The sequence below is a fragment of the Eschscholzia californica genome, unplaced genomic scaffold (assembly GCF_041429995.1).
Source record: "Eschscholzia californica isolate CP2 unplaced genomic scaffold, dmEscCali1.0.p SCAF_1, whole genome shotgun sequence".
NCBI lineage: Eukaryota > Viridiplantae > Streptophyta > Magnoliopsida > Ranunculales > Papaveraceae > Eschscholzia > Eschscholzia californica.
In genome coordinates, this window is record NW_028238198.1 from 71,872,806 (window position 1) to 71,896,434 (window position 23,629).

General features: G+C 34.6%; 5 protein-coding genes across 7 annotated transcripts; 3 read left to right on the forward strand and 2 right to left on the reverse strand.

The window, feature by feature from the left end:
- Window positions 1–23: 23 nt before the first annotated feature.
- LOC147568858 (fanconi anemia group D2 protein) lies at window positions 24–1,621 on the reverse strand. The gene is made up of 3 exons (XM_086655272.1): window positions 1,470–1,621; window positions 1,284–1,364; window positions 24–344 (listed from the first exon to the last, which is right to left on the reverse strand). Exons 1-3 carry the CDS (start codon window positions 1,581–1,583, stop codon window positions 333–335), a joined length of 207 nt encoding a protein of 68 aa, XP_086511398.1. The 5' UTR covers window positions 1,584–1,621; the 3' UTR covers window positions 24–332.
- A 1,207-nt stretch (window positions 1,622–2,828) lies between these two features.
- Window positions 2,829–8,217, forward strand: LOC147568859 (RNA-binding ASCH domain protein). 2 transcript variants are annotated; one of them, XM_086655273.1, is made up of 13 exons: window positions 2,829–3,333; window positions 3,585–3,852; window positions 3,966–4,171; window positions 4,257–4,317; window positions 4,537–4,585; window positions 4,748–4,802; window positions 4,878–4,965; window positions 5,804–5,922; window positions 6,355–6,480; window positions 6,806–6,899; window positions 7,467–7,621; window positions 7,790–8,015; window positions 8,117–8,217. In XM_086655273.1, exons 2-12 carry the CDS (start codon window positions 3,642–3,644, stop codon window positions 7,847–7,849), a joined length of 1,224 nt encoding a protein of 407 aa, XP_086511399.1. In that variant the 5' UTR covers window positions 2,829–3,333; window positions 3,585–3,641; the 3' UTR covers window positions 7,850–8,015; window positions 8,117–8,217. The 2 variants fall into 2 exon arrangements, with proteins under 2 accessions (XP_086511399.1, XP_086511400.1); XM_086655274.1 differs by lacking the exon at window positions 2,829–3,333 and having other exon boundaries at window positions 3,556–3,852.
- A 2,111-nt stretch (window positions 8,218–10,328) lies between these two features.
- On the forward strand, window positions 10,329–12,869 carry LOC147568860 (Cytochrome b561/ferric reductase transmembrane with DOMON related domain-containing protein). The gene is made up of 4 exons (XM_086655275.1): window positions 10,329–10,950; window positions 11,055–11,460; window positions 12,021–12,313; window positions 12,470–12,869. The coding sequence occupies exons 1-4, from the start codon at window positions 10,774–10,776 to the stop codon at window positions 12,698–12,700; spliced, it is 1,107 nt and encodes a 368-aa protein (XP_086511401.1). The 5' UTR covers window positions 10,329–10,773; the 3' UTR covers window positions 12,701–12,869.
- A 2,594-nt stretch (window positions 12,870–15,463) lies between these two features.
- RBL13 (RHOMBOID-like protein 13) lies at window positions 15,464–16,638 on the forward strand. The gene has a single exon (XM_086655276.1). The coding sequence runs from the start codon at window positions 15,614–15,616 to the stop codon at window positions 16,424–16,426; it is 813 nt and encodes a 270-aa protein (XP_086511402.1). The 5' UTR covers window positions 15,464–15,613; the 3' UTR covers window positions 16,427–16,638.
- A 2,551-nt stretch (window positions 16,639–19,189) lies between these two features.
- LOC147568862 (ENHANCED DISEASE RESISTANCE-like protein (DUF1336)) lies at window positions 19,190–22,994 on the reverse strand. Of its 2 annotated transcripts, none has more exons than XM_086655279.1 (4): window positions 22,837–22,994; window positions 21,740–21,787; window positions 19,999–20,978; window positions 19,190–19,463 (listed from the first exon to the last, which is right to left on the reverse strand). In XM_086655279.1, coding segments are annotated over exons 3-4 (966 nt in total). In that variant the 5' UTR covers window positions 20,964–20,978; window positions 21,740–21,787; window positions 22,837–22,994; the 3' UTR covers window positions 19,190–19,462. The 2 variants fall into 2 exon arrangements, with proteins under 2 accessions (XP_086511405.1, XP_086511404.1); XM_086655278.1 differs by having other exon boundaries at window positions 21,619–21,787; window positions 22,837–22,938.
- Window positions 22,995–23,629: the final 635 nt, after the last annotated feature.

Below are 23,629 nucleotides of genomic sequence, written 5' to 3' on the forward strand. Positions count from 1 at the left end.
ATAGTGTATCACTAATAAAAAAAAAAGTTAAAGCAGAAACATTGATTCTGTTTCCTTAAGTATTACAAAATTAAAACTCACATAGACTTAATTGAGGAAAAGTGATATCTGACATTTGAATTGACAATAACACTTTCAAATTCTTCAACAAAACCAGATCAAATGTTCTTTTGCCACAAGAACTTGTTTATTTTCCTATTAAGAAAACAAAAATGCTTCTACAGAAACCATTAATACTCTCATTGTTAATGTGAAATACACCAAAAACAGCAAGCTTTTGTAAAAGTCAAACCCAAATATGCGAAGTCGAAAATCGGGTTTGCAGCTCTAACTTAAGTTTCATCCTGCAATGGAAATACAATTTGCTCATTAGTAAGAAGTACACACACACCCCTGACTGCAATTCCGGAACTACAAAACCAGTCGATGATATGTAAATGAAGGAAGACAACGGCAAGAGGAACACTAGCCATCTTGTAAAGAAAATGTTTTTACGTTAGTATGGCCTCTTTGTTTAGAGAATGTAGAAGAATATTAAAGTAGACTAGAGAAATCAACCCAAGGTAACAAAGTCCACGGGTCAGCCTTTACGAACAGATGGATGACTGGTAAAAACAGAAAAAATCTTATTGACCACACATAACAGCAAATGAAACACCCTAGGTTTCAACTTGAACACAAAAAGGTCCAAAATATATAATCTTTCAAGTTTAGCACAAACCAATGTTGTTATAAGATTAAAGTTATAAAAACCCTAATGTTGTTATAACAGGCAGAGTTCATGGTTATCAAAAAGCACTCACAATAATCGGAACAGAGAAATGCTTTCTTTGGTCTATACGCGCTACTAGTAACCCTAGCTGCCCACACTCCATCAAACGGAACATAAGTAAGAACATGGCGCACTCAATGGTAACAGGCTCTTGGTTGATTGTACTCACAAAAAGCTAAATCCACATCAATAAACTAACAATTCGTCCTGGCTGGCTCATTTTATGGGAAATTGTTTCAATAAACAGGGTTAAATGACCCATTTACAGATCGAGCAGATTGAAACAATTCTCATGTCTTAAGCCATATCGTTTTTTTGGTCACCAACTATTCATCAACTAGAAAATGTGTATCTTTTTAAGATTAGGAGAGGTTTCTGTTCTCAAATTCTCTAAAGATTTCTAAGCTATATGAACAATAAAACCCTAAATCTCTTACTCAACCTAAATCAAAAGAAGAGAAACAAATTAGATAAGAATAACCTCCAAGTTTCAAAAATCATATAAAATTACCTGAGTAGACTCAGTCTTCTTAAATTTGAGAGATTCAAGCATAGTTAATCTTGCTTCTAAGGCATCAAAGTTATGCTTCACCTATAATGCCGGAGACAAACAAAATCATCAAATTGAAGATAACCAAGAAAAGTAAATTTGGAATAGAGAGAAAAAAAGGATTAGGGTTTTTTTTTTTTGTATTACTTCTTTAGAAAGAGCAATTCGATCAGAAGATAAATCTCTCCAGACGAATTGAGCGATCGAAGCTCCGGCTACTGAGAAACCAATTCCGAACCAAACCAGCCGAGTTCTCATCATCTTTCTTCCTTCACAATCTCCTTCCCCGCAAAAACCATATTATTGGTATTAACAAAACTGAATAGGGGTAGTTTCGTCATTTTGATGCATAGATGTAATAAACACGATAACTACCTAATTTAAACCGACAATGAAAGAGGCATAAAATCGATCTCACGGGCTTAAGAGAGGTGTCCAACTGTTATACCAAAGGGTGGTGGACACTAGGACAAGAGCTTGTGTTTAGTGTTTAGATGCCAATAGACAGCCATGGCTGATAAAATAGGTTCCAGTGTCAAACTTTACTAAGGTCTTTTTGTACAAAAATATGGTGAAAGAACGTTTTTCAATATACAGTTTATTTCATTAGTAGATTTTCTACAAAATGTGGAAAAAAAATCGGAGTACACATTTGTTAAGGGAATTGTGAGTTTTATCAATTTTTTTGACGCAACAAAACATCTTCTTCCCCATCTCCAACCACAAGTTCCGGTCATCACCACCTCCTCCCACCACCGTCATTTCTTTCTCCTCCTTCTTATCTTTGGTAAGGTTTTTGGAATATGTTTTCATCTACTCAATGAGTTGTTATGCGAAATAGCGTTTTGACATGTATCTTCCCACATAATTTGTTTGAAAATGTTAAAGTTAACCTATATGAGTTACAATGTATAAATTAATTGCAAATACTATGTCGAGTGGTCATACAATCAAATTACACTATCAAAATATTTCTAGAAGAAATTCAAACTATTGGGCTAGCTCTTAAGAAACAAAAATTACCTTAGTGCGGGACTGCAGAGTTTTAAACTTATGAGTTATAATGTTTAAATTAATTGCAAATAATATGTCAAATTGTCATACTATCAAATGGCATTGTTAACATATTTCTAGAAGAAACTCAAACAATTAGAAGAAAAAAAACTAGCTTAGTGTAGGACTTGAATCCTGGTCCCATACGCTCACCGCAAACCACTAAATCAACTAAGCCAGTGCAGCTTCAACAATAAAGATGCATGTATTTAATTTATTTAGAGCTATTAGAGCGGAATCCATCTTTTGGAAAATATGAGTCGAAGCAATAATAAGTATATTTCTAGTGGAACGTTTCAGATTACTTAACCCTACAATGCAGGAGATAGAAGAAAAAGATGGGCCCTTTGTGGTGGGGGGGTCCAGTACGGGCACGCAACTCGCATCCCTCACCACACAACCTTGTCACCAGAAGAAAATGAATCAAAATTGTCTCCTTTATAACTAAAAATTGCGTCATGGAGTGAGAGGAGGAGGTTTACTGAGGTCGATCACCAGAGACTTGTCATGATCTTCGTTTGTCTTTTTCTTCATTTCCTTCGAGTAAAACCATTGATCCATCCCCGCCTGTCCAAAGTTGCCTCTGGTGTCCTCTTAGAGTTTGCATAACATCTTATTACAAATTTTACTTTGATGTATGTTATCCTTGTTCTTCGGCATAGAGACATTGATCTTCTGCAGTTCAACTTGGGTTAAAATTTTTATTGCATTCATACATGACAATCCTTCCTTGCTTAAACCAAGACTCTTGTTCTTGTAGTTCTTCAGACTTGATTCATGATCTCCCCCTTTGAATTCATTAGATTTTATTCACGTCTTCTCGTGTTACATAACATAACTTTCAACAACATTCTTAAATACCATCTCGTAATCTTTCGGTTCTATGGAACATTTGTTTAGTTCGCCCCCTTCGCCTCCATCTTTCGACAAAAACTCATCAAACCCAAAACCCAACTTAGCCATTTGATTACAAAACCAAGTGTTAGAATACCTTTTCTTATTTTCAGTTTTTGCCTCGATAAAGTTCTGAAACTTCTATTACTCTCTTCATCTTCATTGGCAAGTCTGAACTTTTCGGAACAATATTATCTCCTCTACTAAGTAGTATAACACGTATTATGTATAGTTCAACAAAAATAAAAAAAAGTAGTACTATAACATATGGCTACGCCACTAACGCTTCTTAAAACAGTCAGGGTATACACTCAGAAAGTCATAAATAAAATCCGAATACACTTCTACTTCTCACCAAGACCTCTTTGAATAATGGAGGAACATGTCATCCCACAATCTTCTTCACCTGGATCATCACCAGTTGTATTAGAAGACTGTTTAAATGAGTTACTTAACTTCATTTTCTCCTCTTTCATTGATGAAACCCTAGATTTCGATATTGGTTTATCTAAACAATACTGTTCTGATCTCCTCAAAACTGATCATATCCAACTCTTCACCACTACTACCACTGCTGATTCAGGTCAGTCTGAAATTCATCAGTAATAGTTAAAGGGAAGTTCTCTTAAAAGTTGTTTCCTTTATATTGATGTTATATAAATCCAGCTTGATCAGGAAATTTTAAAATGGTTGCAGATACTACTAGTAATGGTGGAATCCCATTATATCCTTTATACAAGGGTTTAGGATCAGCTTTGCATCAATCTTTTACTTCTGGGGTTTTGACTGTGAGAACATCTAAGTCAATAATGTCAATTAAGGAAGGTGATGATGATTCCTTGAGAGAGAAAGAAGAGGAGTGGAATAAGATGGTTCAAGAAAAAGGAGCTGAATTGGTAAAGGTAAGTGAATGAGAATGGTAATGGTTGATAGAAATGCCTAAAAGATAATTGTTGAAATAGTAATGATTTTTAACACTTGATTCAGATGTTGAAAGCTGTGGATTTTGAACTTCATGTTCAAGAACCTTTTTTTACTCAACTGAAAGGTATTTATGCACTCTGAGTCTTTACGCCTTTTCTGTCGTTAATGATAGTATTTGTTTAGTTTGAGAATTCAAAATTATTAAGAAGGCTAAGGATATCATGAAGTGATATAAATAGATTATGTTTAGTTTCTTGCTTTGGGTATTTGTTTGATTAGTTTTTTTCGGTAATGTATTTAAAAAAAGAATTTGTTCTGTTTTAACAACTGAACTTGCTAATAGTTGGCCGAAAATCAATTGAAGGGAGGTGTGCTCTGGGTGATTATAACAAGTAAGAATAGTTTTAAATTATTCAATTACCTTTCATTCAAGTGGTTGTCTTTCATGACTTTGGATGTTAGAAAATGCAAATGTGAATTTTCTTGTCCTTAGAGTTCGTTACAAACTTTGTTGTTCTGCAAGCAGTTTAACCTTCCGATTCTCACTTCTATAGAATTCGTCCGGGTGCCTTGCTTCTTGTCAACAAAAGTCTTTTGCTTGAAGTTCAGGTGATATAATGATATTCAATTGAAGTGGGAGTGCTTCCTTTGTATCTCACGTGTCTAATAGTCTGCAATTTGTAGGATGTCAAGGGTTACGCTTCTTTCTCAGAGATGTTGAATGCAGAGAGGCTTGAGAAAGTTCTTCCTGGCATACAAACGATTGAAGAAGGTAATAACTTCATTTCTTCAGAGCTAAATGTAGCTGATAACCTTCAGTAGTAATGTCATTTATTGGACATATATCACATAGGACATAGGTGCTATTTAAATATATTTGAGGCATGTAAAAGCAAATAACTATCCAGATTAAGAAAAAATAACTACATAAGAGTAAATAACAGTCTAAATCTGGTCAGAAGTTGTCACAAGCTGTCCCGGTCGTTGGCACATGAAATTAGACGTTCTGTACAAAACATGTGAAATATCAAAGCTCTTAGGATTTTATTAAGTTTTGTTGTTCTTTAACTATGTGAGATGGGCACTGCTTGATTTAAACACATAGAAAGAAGCTTTATGTACATCCTATTCACATCAACATACATGAACTGGTATCCAACAGCTACCAGGTGTCAGATGCAGTGAGTGGAAGAGGCTAAATATGGGATGTGGCTGTGAACGTGTTTTCTATGTTTTCGTCTCTTTTATTGAAACCTTTATTACTTACCTTACAACCAAGGTATTAAATTTCGAAATAGTTCGGTTGAAATGACCTTAATATTTTCATTTCCATACCTACCGAAATTTCCTTCGAAACTGAAATTTAATTACATTTCTCTTAACAATGCGTTCTCAATGAAATAAAGTTCAAAATATTTCGGTCGAAATGACCTTGTCTAAGTACACACAAGATGTACATACTAATTCTCACAATTTAACCATGGAGCGTTTGAAAGTTTACGAGTATCCGTCATGAGTACCTGTGAATCGAACACAATACCGATAAAGAGTATTCATGTTACATAGCGTTTTAAACATAAACTGCAAATTAGTGATGATAGTTTCTTCAGGTGTGGAAATATACAGGAAGTTTTACTCTGAAGAGAAGGAAAAGTCCAATGGTGTCCTTGCAATTTGTGTATCAAAACCAGCCTCTCAGCCTCACATTCCTCTTGCTGCAATAGTTTCTGTAAGATATATCTTATTCTTGTGTTATTACTTTCTATTGGAATATGAGAAAACAGTGTTCTACCATTAATAGGATCTAGTAATATACTGCAGACTGTATTCAGTCAGATTGATTTTGACTAGGAAATTCAAGAAGTTCTGCTTGTACTGGGTTGACCCACCATGCATACAGAGTTCTCAAATTAGAGGTCTAGCTTGCAGGTCATGGCGGCTGGTTCTAAACCAACCCGCTTTGATACCTCTCTTGTGAGATGTCATTATTTTAAGAACGATCAACCGTCTACACAAATATTACTTTTGTCAAAACTATTGTGTGTGTGGATGGCTGGGTAGAGGGGGTTGTAACGGTGGTGTGGGTTATTTAACACCAATACAATACTTAGCCTTTTGACAACATTGATAACAGCGGAAGTTGAACTCTTGCTTTTTCCAGGGATTGAGCTATGAGGGAATAGGAAGCCTTTTGGGACTGGCGCATACAGCAGGGACAATTCCAGATGCTCTTCCTCCCCCCAAAGCAACTCTTTTATCATCATTTATGATGCCTCACAATCCAAATGTGAGATAGCATTCTTAGCAGTCTGCCATCGAGTTCTTTCTATGCACACCAATAGTTTCCATTGTCCAAGATTTTCATTATTTTGTACGGATTGAGGTTTTGGGCTAGAGGTTCTACCTAGTACCTGCATCCTAAACTACAAACTTGAAATGCTGGAATTTTATTTGTGGACGAGGATACCATGAGACACTCATTTTTAGCTTAAATGTGAAATGGTCATATTATTGTGTTCTTCTGTCATGTATGTTTATTACCTTAGAAAAGCAGATAACTTTGTGCTCCAATATTTATATTCCTTGTATGTTCTCTTTTCTTTTCAATTGAGGTTAAAGGTAGTACCTTGACTGAAGGAGCGAGGGCATTAGCTAAGCATGCCAACAGGAGCAGCGACGGGTGGTGGGGTAGTATAACTGGAAATGGCAAGGGTTCTTTTTCTTACATGCTCTTGCACTTCTTTTTTGTAAATAATTATTTTACACTACTCTCATTTATGTGATTTTTATACCCTATTATATGCTTGCAGTTTCCAAGATGAATATCAGTTTCTTGCTTAATTAGCTTTGATGCATAGTTGGTCGATCATATCGTAGTGTGTAACGAAATGGATATATACACCCGACAGCCAAGGCACCTTCGTCATTGCTAGGCTTCAAGTTGATCGGAGAATCCTATTTTATTTAGCTTCCTATTGTTATAATTTCTTTTTTTTTGTTTGGGGAAAGTGTTTCTAGGAGTACTTGCTTAACATAATTCCAGTTATTTCTTTTACTTCGATAAGGATAGGTTCGTTCTCCTTATGCATAGGTGGATGCCCATAGGAAGTTAGATTAAGAGTTGCTTAGTTTCTTTTAAAGCAGAGTTGGAGTTGATAGATTAGTGAAGATAGTATTTGAAAAGAACAATGAACCTTAAGGATTGTATATTATAGTATCCATGGTATTAACCGTCTTAGTGACAGTTGGTCCTCTATTTCTTATTTTCTTCAGATTCCAATAAAAATAGACTTGGATTGAATATGATCAACAACTTCATAAGTAATTGTTGTTGGATTAACATCCATATAGTTCCTCCATATGACGGTGTCTTTGAGATACGCGTATCTGAAGGTTATGGTGCACGCTGGTCTAGAGACGGTTCAAAGGTAATTTAGTCATTTATATCTCATTTATATGACATCTCTATGAGCAGTGATTGAGTCGAGCCCTTTTTCTGAACTTATATATTATGGCGGTTCCTATAAAGTAGCCTTCTTTTCTATATTACTGATTTCAAAATTGATGTTTGAAATTTGTGTTTTCGGGTGTTTTAGTTCATTGGATTTCTGGAACCATACATGGAAGATGGACATACAAATAGATGGAAGCACTGAAATCAGCTTTACATTCCATCTTTCACCTGTCCTTTTACCACAAATGCATTACAAGACAATGAAGCTATCTGTTGTTTTCAACCTCCAAAAGAAAAGGAAAAGCTAACTGCTCTTCCGAAAATTCTCCGGACATCTTTCATGGTTTCTGATTTGAACGAAGATATCGGTAATTTGCAGGATTATCATGATAATCGTGATACATGTTTAAAACAAAGGAATTTTGAATTATCCTAGTTGATTTTGTTTTCACATGTGTGATTTTTGTAGGTTTCCTCTTCTGATTGTATCATGCCATGTTTTCGAACATCTGAATACAAGTTTTGCACTAAGGTTAGTCTTGAATTAAGTTTACAGTTTATTCTGTTTAATGTGAATTCTTTAGACTTGCCATCTTTTCCTCTTCTGATTGGACTTTCTGATTTAGACTTGCCTGATCTGCTAATTAGGACCAGCACAAGCGTCTCAGTGCGGATTTGAAACTTGGACCATTGACATACAAACCTCACTACTAAATGCCCAATATCACGTCATTATAGTGTTCATAATGACGTTGGAGTCCAAAGTAACCGCTTTGTCTGCTTTTTTTTTCCCTAAATTCGATGTCCCTTTCGTTAAAGAGAAACACTAACAAACAACAAATAAACAACACCTAACCTACTACCTAATGGGGAAATAGTAACAAAAATAAATTCTTCCTCATATAGTGTAATAATAAATCAATGACACCTTCACCACCTTCTTTCTTTTTTTTTGTTGAACTTCACCACCTTCTTTCTTGTTCAAACAAAACATCTAAAAGGCAAATGCTTTTCCAACAAAACTAATACCTAATCTACATACTAAATCATAATGTTCAGATCTTTTCATATTAGAATTTGAGGTTAGTTAATCTTTTTTTTGAAAAAAAGTTATTACCTAACAAACACTAATTTATAAATAATCAAGACTTGGGTTATAGTTTAACCACTTGGGAATATTAAAGCTAATTGTCAAACCTAACCTAAGGTTTGATGACTTAATCCATTGAATCAGTCCAAAATAGCTAGACCCATCAGTAATATAATAGTGCCAGACTAAGATTGATCATATAAGGGAAAAAATGAAAATGACATACCATCCAAGATTCTAGGTAGATTTGAGAGGGAATCCTAAATCCAAGGTGGGGGTTAATTTGTCAATTTTCTCTTTATTTGTGTCTTAAAAGGAAGATGAAATTCTAGCTGTTGATTTGAAATTTTCTCTTAAAACCTATCTAGGTTTTCCCTTGTTCCATGAGGACCATCACTAATGGGGAATAAAACTTTGTCTTATTTAGAGAAAAGAACGTCGAATGTAATATGTATTTGTTTACTTATTTCCTTTTTGTAAAGAATCTCAGCTTTGGCATATAAAATATAGTTGGTGGTAAGAACTACGCTTATTAACAATCTGGTTTGCAAATTAAAAGCTTTGTTACACAAATTTGCAAATGTAAATAAAGTTTTCAAAAGATGATGAACTAACACAAACTTTGAGTCTAGCAATGTCTCCAAACAACACCGTTTAGTCCATCTCTTTCTCGAAATTGTATAGAATTTTTTTCTCTTGTTAGATGTTAAAGCCTCTGGCCTAGACCCTTTCTTCATTGCTTCAAAAAGGTTCAATTTTCTTTTTGATGAAATATAAAAGGTTCAATTTATTAACACATAAAAAATGACATATTGAATAGAAGCAATTAACAAAACAAAAAAGAAAAAGAAGTAAATCAGATGTCTATATCTCACCCACCCTTCTATATTATTAATTGGTCACCTTCCTATTATGTTTCCTTTTTGCAAGGTCCCATCCCATATTCCCCCATCTGAAAGGAAGCTGAGAGCCTGAGATAGTCAAGCTAGTACAACTATGTTAACCTAATCAATGGAATATTAGCACTTATCCCCTCTTAAGAAATATCTAACTAGGGTTGTCTTTGTTTTTCTCTACAATTTGTAATATGAAACAAAAAATAATATTGCGTAATTATAAATATTTTTGTATATCTTTAATGGAGAGATAAATTCACTGAAAAATTCATATTATCAAAAACAGAAACGGCATGCTTACTCTCTCACTTCATTGCGTTGGTTGGGTTCTGGAATTTTATGTCCATTAAGATTATTGGGCAATATTCGGGTGGGTAGTTTATCAAAAATCAATATCAGTGTTCAAAAGAATGAAAACTCGACCGAGCTTGCTGTGCTTGCATGTTTTTGTTTTTCAGACTGTCCACGGATTTTTCGGACCTTTTTGCCTACTCTACCAGAGAAGGAAGCCTGTGAGACCCATTTAAAGGCAATATGCAACATACTCCTATGAGATGTCAAATATGGTGTAGGTGGGGTAGAGGCAGTGATGGTGGTAGTTTTGTTTTTTTTGTTTGAAAGGAATAATTGATCGTGGTGGTTCTCTTTGAAATGATGGAATTATATTTTAATTCGAACTAAAGACTTGTACTAGAGACATTCTGGTCGTGTACTTCAGTACTAATACTTACGAAAGAAAGTAAATATAAATGAAAAATGAGTTAAACTGAGAAATCAAGACTTTTTCCAATCACAGAGTAAACAATATAAAATACCGAAAAATATTTCCCAATAACAATTTCTCCTTAAAATGATCGAAGAAATGTCTCACAAAAAACTTTTCTTTTTTATTACTCCATTTCCCAAATTGTAATTTGTAAGCTTTAAGACCATTTAAAGGAGGACTCATAATTAGGTCATTATTAAATAGAAACCCAAATATTATTATTTTATTAGTAACAAAAGTATAATGATTTGAATAGAATATTTTTTACAACTGCCCATTTTTGATTAAATATCACCCCAATCCAACCCACAAACTGTCATTTATTTAGACTTTTCATCATCATCTTCCCCAAATACCCATAACCAACAACAATTATGAAGATGAAAATGAATTCAATTTCTTTCCTTCTTCTTTTCTTATTTCAATTATCTTCAATTACAAATTCCCAATCTGATTCTTGTAATTCCAATTTCAATCTCAAAGGTCTTCCCTTTGAAACCACTTCTCTTCAATGTGTTTCTGTTTGGCCTGCTCAAGATTACATCCTCAGAGTAATTACTTACTTTTTTTCTCTTTCTCTCTATCTTTATTTCACTCTCTATCTTTATATAAATCTGATTTTGTGTTTGTTGAATTTGGTTGTGCTTGTGGGCAGTATAAACAATCAGGGCCAGAAGTATGGAGTTTTATATTATCAGCACCAAATACAAATTCATATATAGGATTTGGGTTTTCAAAAGATGGAAAAATGGTGGGTAGTAGTGCAATTGTTGGATGGATATCAGGAAATGGAGTTGGAACAATTCAAAGATATTTTTTGGGTGCTCAAAATCCAAATAGTGTATTACCAAATCAAGGAAGTTTAATTCTAGTGAATAATTCAGCAATTATCATATCAGATTCAAATCGATTATATCTTGGATTTCAATTGAATAATACTTCTCAACCTTTATCTAAATTGATTTACTCTGTTGGTCCTCAGAATTTTTTTCCTTCTTCTGATTTACGTTTAAGACAGCATCGATCTCAAGTCGCTGTTTCTGTCAATTTTCAATCTGGTGGTAAGTTTCTCTCTCTCTCCCCCTCTCTCTCTGTCTTGATAAATTTGGTTTGGTGAAGAAAAAAACTTGAGATAGAGAAGTAGAAAGAAAGGATATATGGTTTCTAATGATTATTTAATTTGAGTTTTAGAAAGTTTTCCTTTTTATTAGCTAAAGAATGGGATTTTTTTCATGGTCATAAATAATGCTTTAAGATCTCGCGTTATAACAGAAATAACAGTTGTTTTGTTTGTCCGTAACAAGCGCATTTGATATTGTTTTTGTAGTTTTCTTTTCTTTTAACCTTTGGTCCTTTTGTAATCATTATAAAGGTTGTTTTCCTAATCGTCTTTTTCTTTAACGTTTTTAAAAGAATTATTGTTCAATTTTGCGATTATTTTTCTATTTTCATTAACAACTTATTTTGGGAAAATATTGTTTTTTTTTTGTTAAGAATTTTGGGAAAATATTGTTGGAATTGTGTTTTCCCTTGTAATAGTAATAACATAGACTTCTTTTCTAGAAAGGGTTTTAGCTTTGTTATTTAAGTTTATACTTGATTTACAATAATTTATTTGTAGGTGGAGGCCAAGTTAGTCAACTTCAAAGGCCATATACAAAGCTAAGGAGGAGCCATGGGATATTAAATATGATAGGATGGGGAATTCTATTGTTAATTGGAGCCATGGTTGCTAGATACTTAAGGGAAAAGGATCCCCTTTGGTTCTATTTACATGGTTGCATTCAACTCTGTGGTTTCATTTTGGGAGTCTCCGGTGTCATTGCCGGACTCGTTTTAGAGGATGTTCTCTCTGCGGAAGTGGATCGACACAAGACTATTGGTGTCTTTGTCCTTGTACTCGGCTGCCTACAGGTTTGTCCAGTGAAATATTTTTTTTTTTTCAATTATTTCTCCTTAACACGAACCAAGCAGTAAAAAGTAGTAAATAATTCTTCAAATTGTTCTCAAACACGTCAAAATACTCTTTATTTACCGAGTTCACCTTATTAAAACGTGAAAGTTTTATAGGTGATGGCATTTTTGGTTCGACCGAAGAAAGAAGCGAAGCTCCGTATATATTGGAATTGGTACCATTTTACCATTGGAAGGGTTTTAATAATACTTGCAGCAACAAATGTTTTCTATGGAATTCATTTAGGAAAGGAGCACAAAGGATGGAATGCTGCATATGGAGTTGTTCTTGGACTCTTGGTTGCTACTGCCATTGGTTTGGAAGTAAGGATGAGAATGAAAAAGTAGTAGAATACTCTTCTTGTACCATTTTGAAATTACTAGCACTTCTTGTGTGCTATTAAAAGATTTTCCCTCTTTTTGTAATAAGTTGGATTAGTATTTACCTCTCTCGATTCATTTGTGTAACTAAATATTTTACCTTCCTTTTGATGATTTGTTAATTTTTGGAGTTAAATTTTCATGGTATTAGAAGACAGTAATTTTTTTATTGATGTCCAATTGTCCTTTTTTTTGTTAATATTTTTCATTCTAAGCATCTCCCAATGTATTGTTTAAGGAATTCTTATAAGTGATTATAGTTTAGGTTAAGTTAATATAGAAATGATTCATTGAATTGTCTGAGTTATTCGATCAAAAACATAAATTGTTATGGCGGAATAGGAATCACAAAACCACCCATCCATAGGTTTAGGGTTTTCGTTTGGAAGGAGAATAGATGTGACTTGTAATCTATTTTTGTGTTCTGAACACCATCTTAAAATCGAACTCACGTTAATTAGATCTCATTCTCATATCCCAAACATGACATTAAAATTTGTAGATTACTGTTTCTAGTATATAATTGTCGATCATCACAAAAGTGAGTTTCTTGTTAAATGAGTGCAAGTTTCTTGTTAATTGTAGATTACTGTTTCTTGCTAAAGGTATGTTTTTTTTTTCATTTGTCAAATGATTAAAGGGTGTGACCCTCAGACCAACATTTGATGCCCCAAATAATGGATAATGTTGACATAAAACTTCACAACTTTGACCCATCTAGCTCATTTGATTCGGCCCAAAAATGTTTGGCATTTTGTAAGTCTGCTTTGGTTCAATTCGTTCACACCTGTTTTTAACCGTAATTTTTTTTAATTATATCTAAGTTCAATATTTCTGTTTTGACTTTCTTGCAGAGCCGGTCCATGCCCAAAGCAACCAAAGCGGTTGCTTTGGGCCCCAATAAGTTGACGGCCTCATTATTAAGACTATCATTAGATATTTAGTGAAAAATAGCAAATAAGAGAAAGGTTGGAGTCTTTAGCTCACTTGTTAAGTGTCGATATATAATAACATAGTTTTATATCTTTCGTGTTTAATAATTTAGAAAATTAAAATATAGTTGAAATACATGATTGAAAAACAATTGTGTTCAAAAAAAGGTTTTTTGTACTTATCATTTACAAGGTTTACATCTAACGTTGAAATATAGTTGAAATACATGATTGAAAAACAAATGTAAGTACTACTATGAGTTAACAAATTTGTAGTGTTAGATCAGTCCCTAATTAGAAATACTAACTATGCGGCGGTGTGTAATCTGTAACTTGTTGACTAGTCTGGACTCTTTCTTTATATCAATATCTTAAGTAAAACTTGTGGAAAGTTTAAGATGTACCTCAAGAATATGATTTATGTTCAAGGTGGTTAAAGCTTCAATTTCTCTTCAAAAGACTATAAAAAATTTTGTTTTTATTTTTTATTACGTAAAGGCCCCAACTTTAACTTTACTTTAAGCCCCCTAAACACTTGGGTCGGCCCTGCTCCTGCTTCCATAGGATCGAACTTGGGACCTCCGCAGTTCCAAGTATATGCACCTACCAACTAGATTTGTACTTCCATGGCTTAAACCAGCTTAGTAGTTACCATGATTTTTATAATCTAAGATTTGTCATCGACGAGAAGATAAAGAAAAATGTGAATCCATTAAAACTACTTAAGTTTCGATTAAAATCATTATTTAGGAGAACGTCTTCGTGGAAGATCTTTTTGCATCTAAGAAAGGTCGGTGGTTTCTCTATGATGGTGGCGGTTCTCCGGTGATGGCGGCGATTTTCCGGCGACGGAGGCGATTCTCCGGTGACGCCAGAGTTTTTTCGGTGACATCAACAATGGTTGTTTTAGTTATTTTTTGTTATTTTTTCGACCTTTAGGTTTTTTCATTCGTGATCTTTAGGATCTTTTCATTTTTCGACCTTTATGGTCATTTTATCGAGTCGGTGTCTAGTCCAATTTCTTTCTCTTCATGAGGCACTTTGCATTTAAAGTTATGTAACTCTCATGAAATTTTTAGAGGACAGAAATAAAAATTATTATCCATGTATCATTGTGATTTTGTCACTTATTAATAGAATATGTTTGCCTTAGTTAAAAAAAAAAAAAAATTAACACTTATTCGAGGCTAGTAATTAACAACTATTAAAAGGGTACATACCTAAATAGGTTTTTATTTTTTGTTGAAGGGTATATACGTAAATAGTTGATCATAATAATGAAGACACTTCTTGAAGATCGAAGTAGACTAGACGGTGATGAAGCAAAAACGTATAGTGGAAAATAGAAGCAACTTCTCGAACCGAGTAATACGTAACGTTCAAGGCGAGAAAGATCTTTCAGTAAAACCCTAATTTCTGACGATTCTGAGGTCCATCAGATGAAACCCTAAATTTATCAATATCTTCAGGTAAAATAACACCCAAAGGTTAGCACTTGTTCGTTTTCCAGTCTTCATAGTTGTTCATATTTCTCCTTCTTGATTCGCAACTCGAAATTCATTCAAATCTTCTATAAAATTGATTGGTGTTCTTACATGAAATGGTGAAAGTTCACATTAGTTTAGATCTAAATTTTCTGAAATTGGGGATATCTTCTGTGATTTTGAAAATTACCCAAGTTAAAGATCTATACTTGATATGATATACGAATTGTTATGCTATTAATTTTGGGGTTAAGGTTGGGAGATACTGAATTCTAGTTCCTCAGTGGTATTATTGATTGTTCTAGAAGACAATATTGAGAATTTAACTGAGTTTAAACAATGATTTAGAGAAGGTATTGATTTGGGTAGAACAAAAATTTGAAATTTGCTTTGAGTTTTTTCTAATATAGAACTTCTTTCAAATTGTATCGATTTGAAATTCGGAATTTCGACTAGGGTTTAACATGGGGAGGCCACTAATATATGAGATTTTAGAAAAACCTGCAACAAGTTGTATTATAGGAATTTGTAGTGCAATTTGGTTTTACATACAGAAGAAAAACATTGGGTATTCTCATGTTGGTTTGAATTATGAATCAGCCATTGAAGGACATCATTGGAGAATTATAACTTCAGCTTTCTCTCATATAAGTGTTATTCATTTAGTTTTCAATATGAGTGCTCTTTGGAGTCTTGGGGTTGTCGAGAAATTAGGTCATATCGGTCTTGGAATCGAATTTTATCTTCATTATACACTTGTATTGATAGTGTTGTCTGGGGTTTTAGTTTTGGGGTCGTATCATATTTTGATTCAGAAGTTTAAGTTGGATTATTTCAGAAGAGTTACAGCTGTTGGATACTCATGTGTTGTGTTTGGTTGGATGACCATACTTGCTGTTAAACAACCTTCTTCGAAGCTTAATCTTTTCGGGTTTCTCTCACTACCTATAAGTTTCGCTCCATTTGAATCCCTCATATTTACTTCAATAATTGTGCCACAAGCAAGCTTTCTTGGTCATTTATCTGGGATTATTGTCGGGTACTCAATTGCGTGGGGTTTGATACATGGAATGAACAATTACTGGGCTCTCTCAATGCTTGGATGGATTGTATCTGTGTTCATCTTTAGTTTAAAGAAATCGGGTGCTTTTGATTTCACATTTATTGAAATTGAATCTGTTACAGATCCTTCATTTCCTTCTGGGTTTCTTGCATCTGGGAACGGTAGAACTCTGCAGATGAGTGCAGTTCCACAACTGGCCCATGAAATTGTTTGATTGAAGACGAAAAATCTGCAGTTTCTCTGCAAGAAGGATTGGTCAAATGGCAATGGAAATTTTGGAGTAGTTCTTCTATGTGACTGTTTATTGGGAATGTTTTGTCAATGCTCTAGGCGTTTGCTCGAAACCGTAAGTTTGTATGTCTTCCTCCCACTGGTATTTGACGTGTGACTCCATTGAAATGGTATCTTAGACTATATTTTACTGTCCGTGATCTTCTTCACGAGTGTAAATTTCTAATTTAAGTCTAAATAGCTTGCATTTTGTTATACCAATTTAGTTCTTTTAGTATGAAAACTTTAGCATGAAATTACACTGTTTGGATTTGTCTTTGAAGAGTTCTAAATGGAGAATGACAGCGGTAATACAACTCAGACTGGTTAGGTTTCTAACAATGTGGGCGAGATTAGTGAAAAGACAAACTGATGTTAGAGACTTGTTATTTCATGCTTAAATTGTTCCAGGCAAAAAAAGGCTAAAAAATTACAGATTTCTGGGATGCAGATGGAACTATGTGACTTGAGTTTGAGCTCGGATTGGCTAGGTTTTATGCAAGGAACTTAAAAAAAAAATTCAGAGCGGAGGTCCGCTGATGGGACGATGCTCCTTCCTCCCATGCTCTCTTATATTTGAGGCTTGAAGCTCGACCTCCTTCAGCTCTTCTTTCATGTGTCATGGGCCGATTTGTGCAATGGGATGTGTCTATTTATCTATCTTTGAACTCAAAATAGGAGCAGGTTTGAAGAAGGATCCCAGTGTATTTAGAGCATCTCCGGTGCAACATTCCCCAAAACTCTAAAAAATTTAGGTTTAGGTGTCTAAGTGTGAAAATTGGATCTCTAAATGGTCTCTTTCCTACTTGGCCATTTAGAGATACTCTATTAGAAAACCTACTCTAATGCACTACTTAGAGCATCTCCAATGCAAAACTCAATCTTAGAAATTCGGAGTGCCACATAGGATTTTCTGAGTTTTTCTTAAAAAATCATCTCCAATGCAAAACTCAACTAAGATCTCAAAGATGATGTGTCGAGAGTGGAATAGAGATATCTCAAGAGGACACTCTATTTTCAGAGTGTCCTCTTGAGATATCTCTAATTGTCCAACTCATCAATATTTAAATTCCAACCAATAGAAATCAAGTCTTCGTATATTTCCAAAATAACTAATTATTTTTTTACAAAAATAACCATGACACGTAAGTAAAATAAAAGAGTTTAGAGTGTTGCATTGGAGACATACAAGAATTGAGGATCTCTATTTCCGACACCTAGGAGTGAAAATCTCAATTGGAACTTGACAAATAGGACGAATAGATATTTTTTTGAGTTTTGCATTGGAGATGCTCTTAAGAGAAACTCTAAAAGTTTATACTTTAATCATAAAATTAATCGATTTGCTTATGTGGCACTTAGAAAAACTCAATAGCACTCTAAATTTAGAGTGTCTTCTTAAGAGCATCTCCAATGCAAATCTCAATCTTAGAAACTCGGAGTGCCACGTAGGACTTTTAGAGTTTGTTTCTTAAAATTCATCTCCAATGCAAAACTCAATACAAATCTCCAAGATGACGTGTCGAGGGTGGAATGGAGATATCTCAAGAGGACGCTCCATTTCTAGAGTGTCCTCTTAAGATATCTCTAAATGCCAACTCAACATTTTCATATATTCTAATGAAAAAAAATGTTACATAAGCAATTTTTGGAGTTTTAGAGTGTTACATTGGAGAAGTTCTTCAAATAGAGGATCTCAATCTTGACAAATAGGAAAGAGAAAATTTAGAGATTGACATTTGAATCTCGACGCATTGGATTTTTAGAGTTCTTTTGACTTTTGCATTGAAGATGCTCTAAGGATCTCTATTATAAATCTTGACACGTCATTATAGAGATTCATATTGAGTTTTGCGTTGAGAATGGTTTTTAAAGAGAAACTCTAAAAAATCCTATGTGGCACTCTTAAGAGTTTGAGTTTTGCATTTCCAATGCAAGAAATCTCTATTCATCCTATGTGTCAAGTTCTAATTGAGATTCTCACTCCTAGGTGGCGTTAATAGAGATTCTTAATTTTTTTGTCTTCAATGCAAAACTCTAAACTTATATTATTTACTTATGTGGCATAATTATTTTTGTAAATAAATAATTAATTATTTTATAAAATATAGAAGACTCGATTTCTATTGGTTGAAAATCAAATATTGATAGTTGGACAATTAGAGATATTTCAAGAGACAAGAAATAGAGTGTCCTCTTGAGATATTTCTATTCCACCCTCGACACGTCATCTTAGAGATCCAAATAGAGTATTGCATTGGAGATGACTTTTAATCAAAAAATCATAGGTGACGCTCGGAGTTTCTAAGATTGAGGGCCTCTTAACCCCGTTTGTCCATAGGTCCTGACACAACGTTAGAATTCTAGCTCTCCCAGGCTCCTTTGATGTGTCATAGACCTCCATTATTAGAACTTGATGACTTCGAGCATCTCCAATTTATAAAGAGAAGATCTGTATACACTTAGGTTGAGCAAACGATAAGCCTGGGAGTTTAATGAAAACCTGAAAACCTAAGACATAGTACGACAAATTTGAAAATTTTCCCTTAGCACTCTATCCTTCACTCTGAAGTACTCTCTCCCTCTTTGCAAGCTATATTTCTCCACATACCAGCTACCACAATCAACAAGAGTTGGTCAGCCATGAGAAATTTTATCCAACTTTGGCTCGTCTCTAAAAACACTTCTTCAACTCATACATCATGAATTTTCCTACTTGTTTTCCTTCTTCTCGTATATTCAATCATCAACCAGAACAGAAACAAACCACTCAAAGTTAGTGATCAAATGATATTGACAGGTGAAATTAGAACAAGTATATGCCTCTCAATTAACCCTATAAAATTACCATCAATCAAATAGAGTGGTTATGACTATAGTACAACACACGGATCTTTCCAGCTCTATCCATCATTAGAACATCAATCACCAATTGTCTTTTTTTTTCCACCGAGTAATCCAGACTAATTCATGGTGTTCATCTGCAAAAGTAAAGATATTTCAATCACCAAGTAACATCTTATAACTCAAAAACTACATTAATGATGTTACACCAAAGATCGAACATTGTGTACAAAAGAAGCTATATCCGGATATTAAGGTGTTTTCTTGTCGAGCGCAATTTTTGTTATTTGGTCTTAAGGGAGGTGTTGAACGCCCTTTATAATAGTGTTAAGTCTGTGGAGAGGACCTAGACATTATACTCTTGGATACTAGATAACTTTTTTTTATTTGTGGGACTATTCTCACCTGCCCCCTCACATGTGGGTTTTTTTAGTCTAACACGTCTTTTCTTTTCTTTTCTTTTCGGGTGACGTGGAGACGTGTGCCTTTTTTAAATTATCGCGTATAGGCCTAGCCTTGAATCTTCGATACCATATTAAATTTTGGGCATCCATCTCAAAACCAATAGTCCACGAGTGGAGAGAACGTAGATTGTAGACACTATAAACAGTATATAATGACACAACTAGAAAAGGATAATGGTCAATAACTCTGCAAAATTATTAAACATACCATGAATTCTTGGTATCTTGGGGTTTGTCTTCGTCATGAGTCGTTCCATTGCAGGCCCGTGCTGAGACTGGAGTTGAGGAATCATCCTGAGCACCTTGATGTATTTTGAGGTTGGATAAGCCTTGTCCAATGGAGTTCCACAATCGGTTGCGCAGAGTAAGAGATGACTGCAAACTCGTAGTGCTCTGTTCAGATGGATGCTCAAATGGACGAGCAGAGTTAGGGTTCAGTTCTGCGAAACGTACTGCCCCTAGAATTCGCTCTGGAAGCTCTGGCTCAGTTTGGCTCTCGATGAGAAATGCTAGATCAACTGTCAAAGTTGTAATATAACCAAATGCTAGATGAACGATTGCATTTGCAACCATCGAAGCTCCAATGTCTACATCAACTTCGATACAATTCTCCCCCAGAAAGTATTTACAGGAAACGGCTCTTCCAAGAATACAGATCGCTTGTTCACCAACTGCTTTTCTCACTATCCATGGACCTTTGACAATATTTGCTATCAATTTTAATCTTGAATTTCGAAAACCATCATCCCCTTTCAGAAATTGGTCCATTAGTGATCCATCTGGGATAGGTTCTAATGCCACAAAATATGCAACAGCACTGTAGTTATCTTTACTTGGCAATTGCAGATTAAAAGCCCAAACGAAAGGTTTAGCGTCCATCGGACATTGCTCGTCGAGAGCTTTCCTAACTCTGCTATTTGGATTATTTAAGATCTCTCCAATCTTAGAAGCACCTTTGATCCAATCAAATCCAAGAGGCTTTAAAAGGTACTCACCACCAGGAATTTTAACCCGCGAAGAAAAATATTCTGGTCCTCGAACCATGAACTTGTCTCCTGGTGGAGTAGCCCAACCGTTCGGGCAGTTATCAGGTTCAAGAAGTGGAACGGCTCCTTCAGCTTTCACTCTCTCAATCCATTCTGGCTTATCGTTTCCATCATCAGATGTAGCCATATGCAAATGAAAGACCTGATTACAGAGACATGTCAAATAGCAGTCTAGATAAGAAATTAAACAAAATTTAGAAACATCGTGATCATAAATTGGATGAACGTTATAATCTTAGATGAAGCGAACACTAATTACTCCAAAAACGCTACAAATACTATATCCCTTACATGGTTTGCAGTTGAAATAATCATACTAAACTGAAAGGAATAGCATTGTTTTAGTTTCCATTGGACAAGAAATTGGACCATCAGTATATGAATTCAAACGATATTGAGCTGTCAAAGGTCTAGTCGCCTAGATCAATGAGCCAGTGAATATGCTGACAGTGTGACATCAATACTATAAACTTAGCAAGCGAAAGTGTTTGGGAACATGCTAATCTTATTTCGGCAAATCACCCCTTCTGATCTACCTTGTATTTTAGCTTACCGGAAAATCCAATACACTAGTTTGAGCTAGGAAGTCCCATTTGCAAATTATTCTATACTATTTGCAAGTCTTTTTTGCACTTGAATGATATGGAAAAAGGTTAACGTTTTTTACATTGTTTGAGTCCAACCATTTTTTAGTTTTCAACTCAATCGTGGTGTAAAAATCCAATCAAAACTCATGATTTTCTGTATCAATTTGTTGGAAGAATTAAAAAAGTAAGACCCACGCTGCAGATGTGTTTCATTCGTCACGTGGATGTAGATAAAATATAAACAAGACCAAGCTTTATAAAGGACCAAGGAATTCTCCAGATATAATTTCTCACTCAACCATCATCTTGCTCTTACCCCGGATTCGATTGTACAGGCGAACTTCCAGAAGTCCCCAAGGTAACCCTAGCACATGAAAGAATTTACATTTTGCAAAATCAGTCACCGAGAGATAAAAGATCCAAATCATGAAAAATGTGACAATACTAGGATATCAAAGTTATGTATAAGATTAAACTATGTAACAGGGAAAATCCGGTTACTGATTTTTGTCATGTCGGACACCCGTAAACACAAATATGTGTATCCAATACTAGAACACGCTTGGCGGACACTGGAAGGCCACATAATACTGTGACTTCTTATATGCACATCAAGTGCATATTCGAACATAATCGTGTTAAGATCATAAAGCACCACTCCGGGATAATGCGAGTCAAATGTTAGAATGCTTGATGCCAAAGATAAATCATAAGTGAACATATGAACCGTAATAACTAACAAAAGTATGCCCCCAGAGACACTGCATTTCCCCTTTTCCTGCTCGGCAAGTCAGTGTCCATCACCGACACTCTATCCATGTCAATATTACAGATTCAACTACATGATTGAAACTATTCACGCTTCCTAACAACAAGGCCGACACATTCAAACAAAAGATTAGAGGAACTTATTTCAGGTGCATCACATAACTCTATTGTAGTTTATTATCTTAAACCCATATCATCAAATCCATATCATCAAATCCATCAGAAACCCTTTTTCTTTTCTTTCGATTCGAAACTTCTATTGTCTGCCCAAAATTACCTAAATTTGTATCTTTTTTTGGGGGGTTTTGGGCTTTTGGCAGGGAAAAGTTAGGACGCAAAAGGTTCAATAATTCTACTAACCTAAACTTTGGGACTAACATAACCTAAACTGTCAAATTCTCACAAAAAAATCATCAGATTATAACCTAGTTAAGCCATTAATGTTCATCACAACAAAGAAAACCCAGGAAAAAAAAGCAATACCTATTAGTATTATATTTACGGTTAGGTTATTGCAGAAAACGTAAACAGAAATCGAACAAGCAATGAAATAAAAGAATACCAAATTGTAATTAGAAGATAGTTATTTGTTAGGGTTTTTCAAAATCGCAAAATTAAACCAAAAATATAAAAGAAAATTCGAACCTGTTGAGAAAAATTCTCAGCTCCAATCAGAAGATGGAAATTTCTCTCTCTCTCTCTCTCTCGTTATTTCTCTCACTTTTGCCGACTTCTTTTATTTAATTTGGAGTCCTGAAATTAGTTAGCAAAAAGTTTGTACACCATTTGATTAGGATAATTTCATTTTGGTCCCTGTTATGTGCCTAATTCATGAGAATGCCCCATATGAGTCTCGAGGTCGACGCTATGGTGGAGAAGGACAAATTTACCCCTCATTTTGTAGCTTTTTATAGGGGTAGTCAACTGGGACAGTGGTGGGCATTCGAGAGTTCACCTATGTCCAAATTTATCCAACTAAAGCGGAACTAACACTGGTTTTGCTTGGTCCGAAAACATCCTTTTAACGAAATTGATTGGTTTTATTATTCGGATGTACTTGGATTTACGTATTATAAGTTTGCTTTGGTTATAAAAGATTGAACTCCACTTCTAGTAACACATTAATGCCATAAACATAGTAAATTGTCAAAACAGACCACATCACTAGCATCCAAACACTACATAAGTTAATAGCAACTCAAATTTGTCCTGATTGTGTCTTGTTTCTTTAAACGTGAGACTCTAAAAGTGTTTTACATTCATTGCATGAACACAACCTGAATATATACTACGAAGATAAATCATTACTCTAATAAGCACCCTAAAATAACTATTATTAAAGCATCTTGGGCCCTCCCGGTAATGTTTAAAGTTTCCAAATCTTTTATTTTAGCTTTATCTTATTTAAATTCTTTGATCGAGTAATATCAGTTTCCCG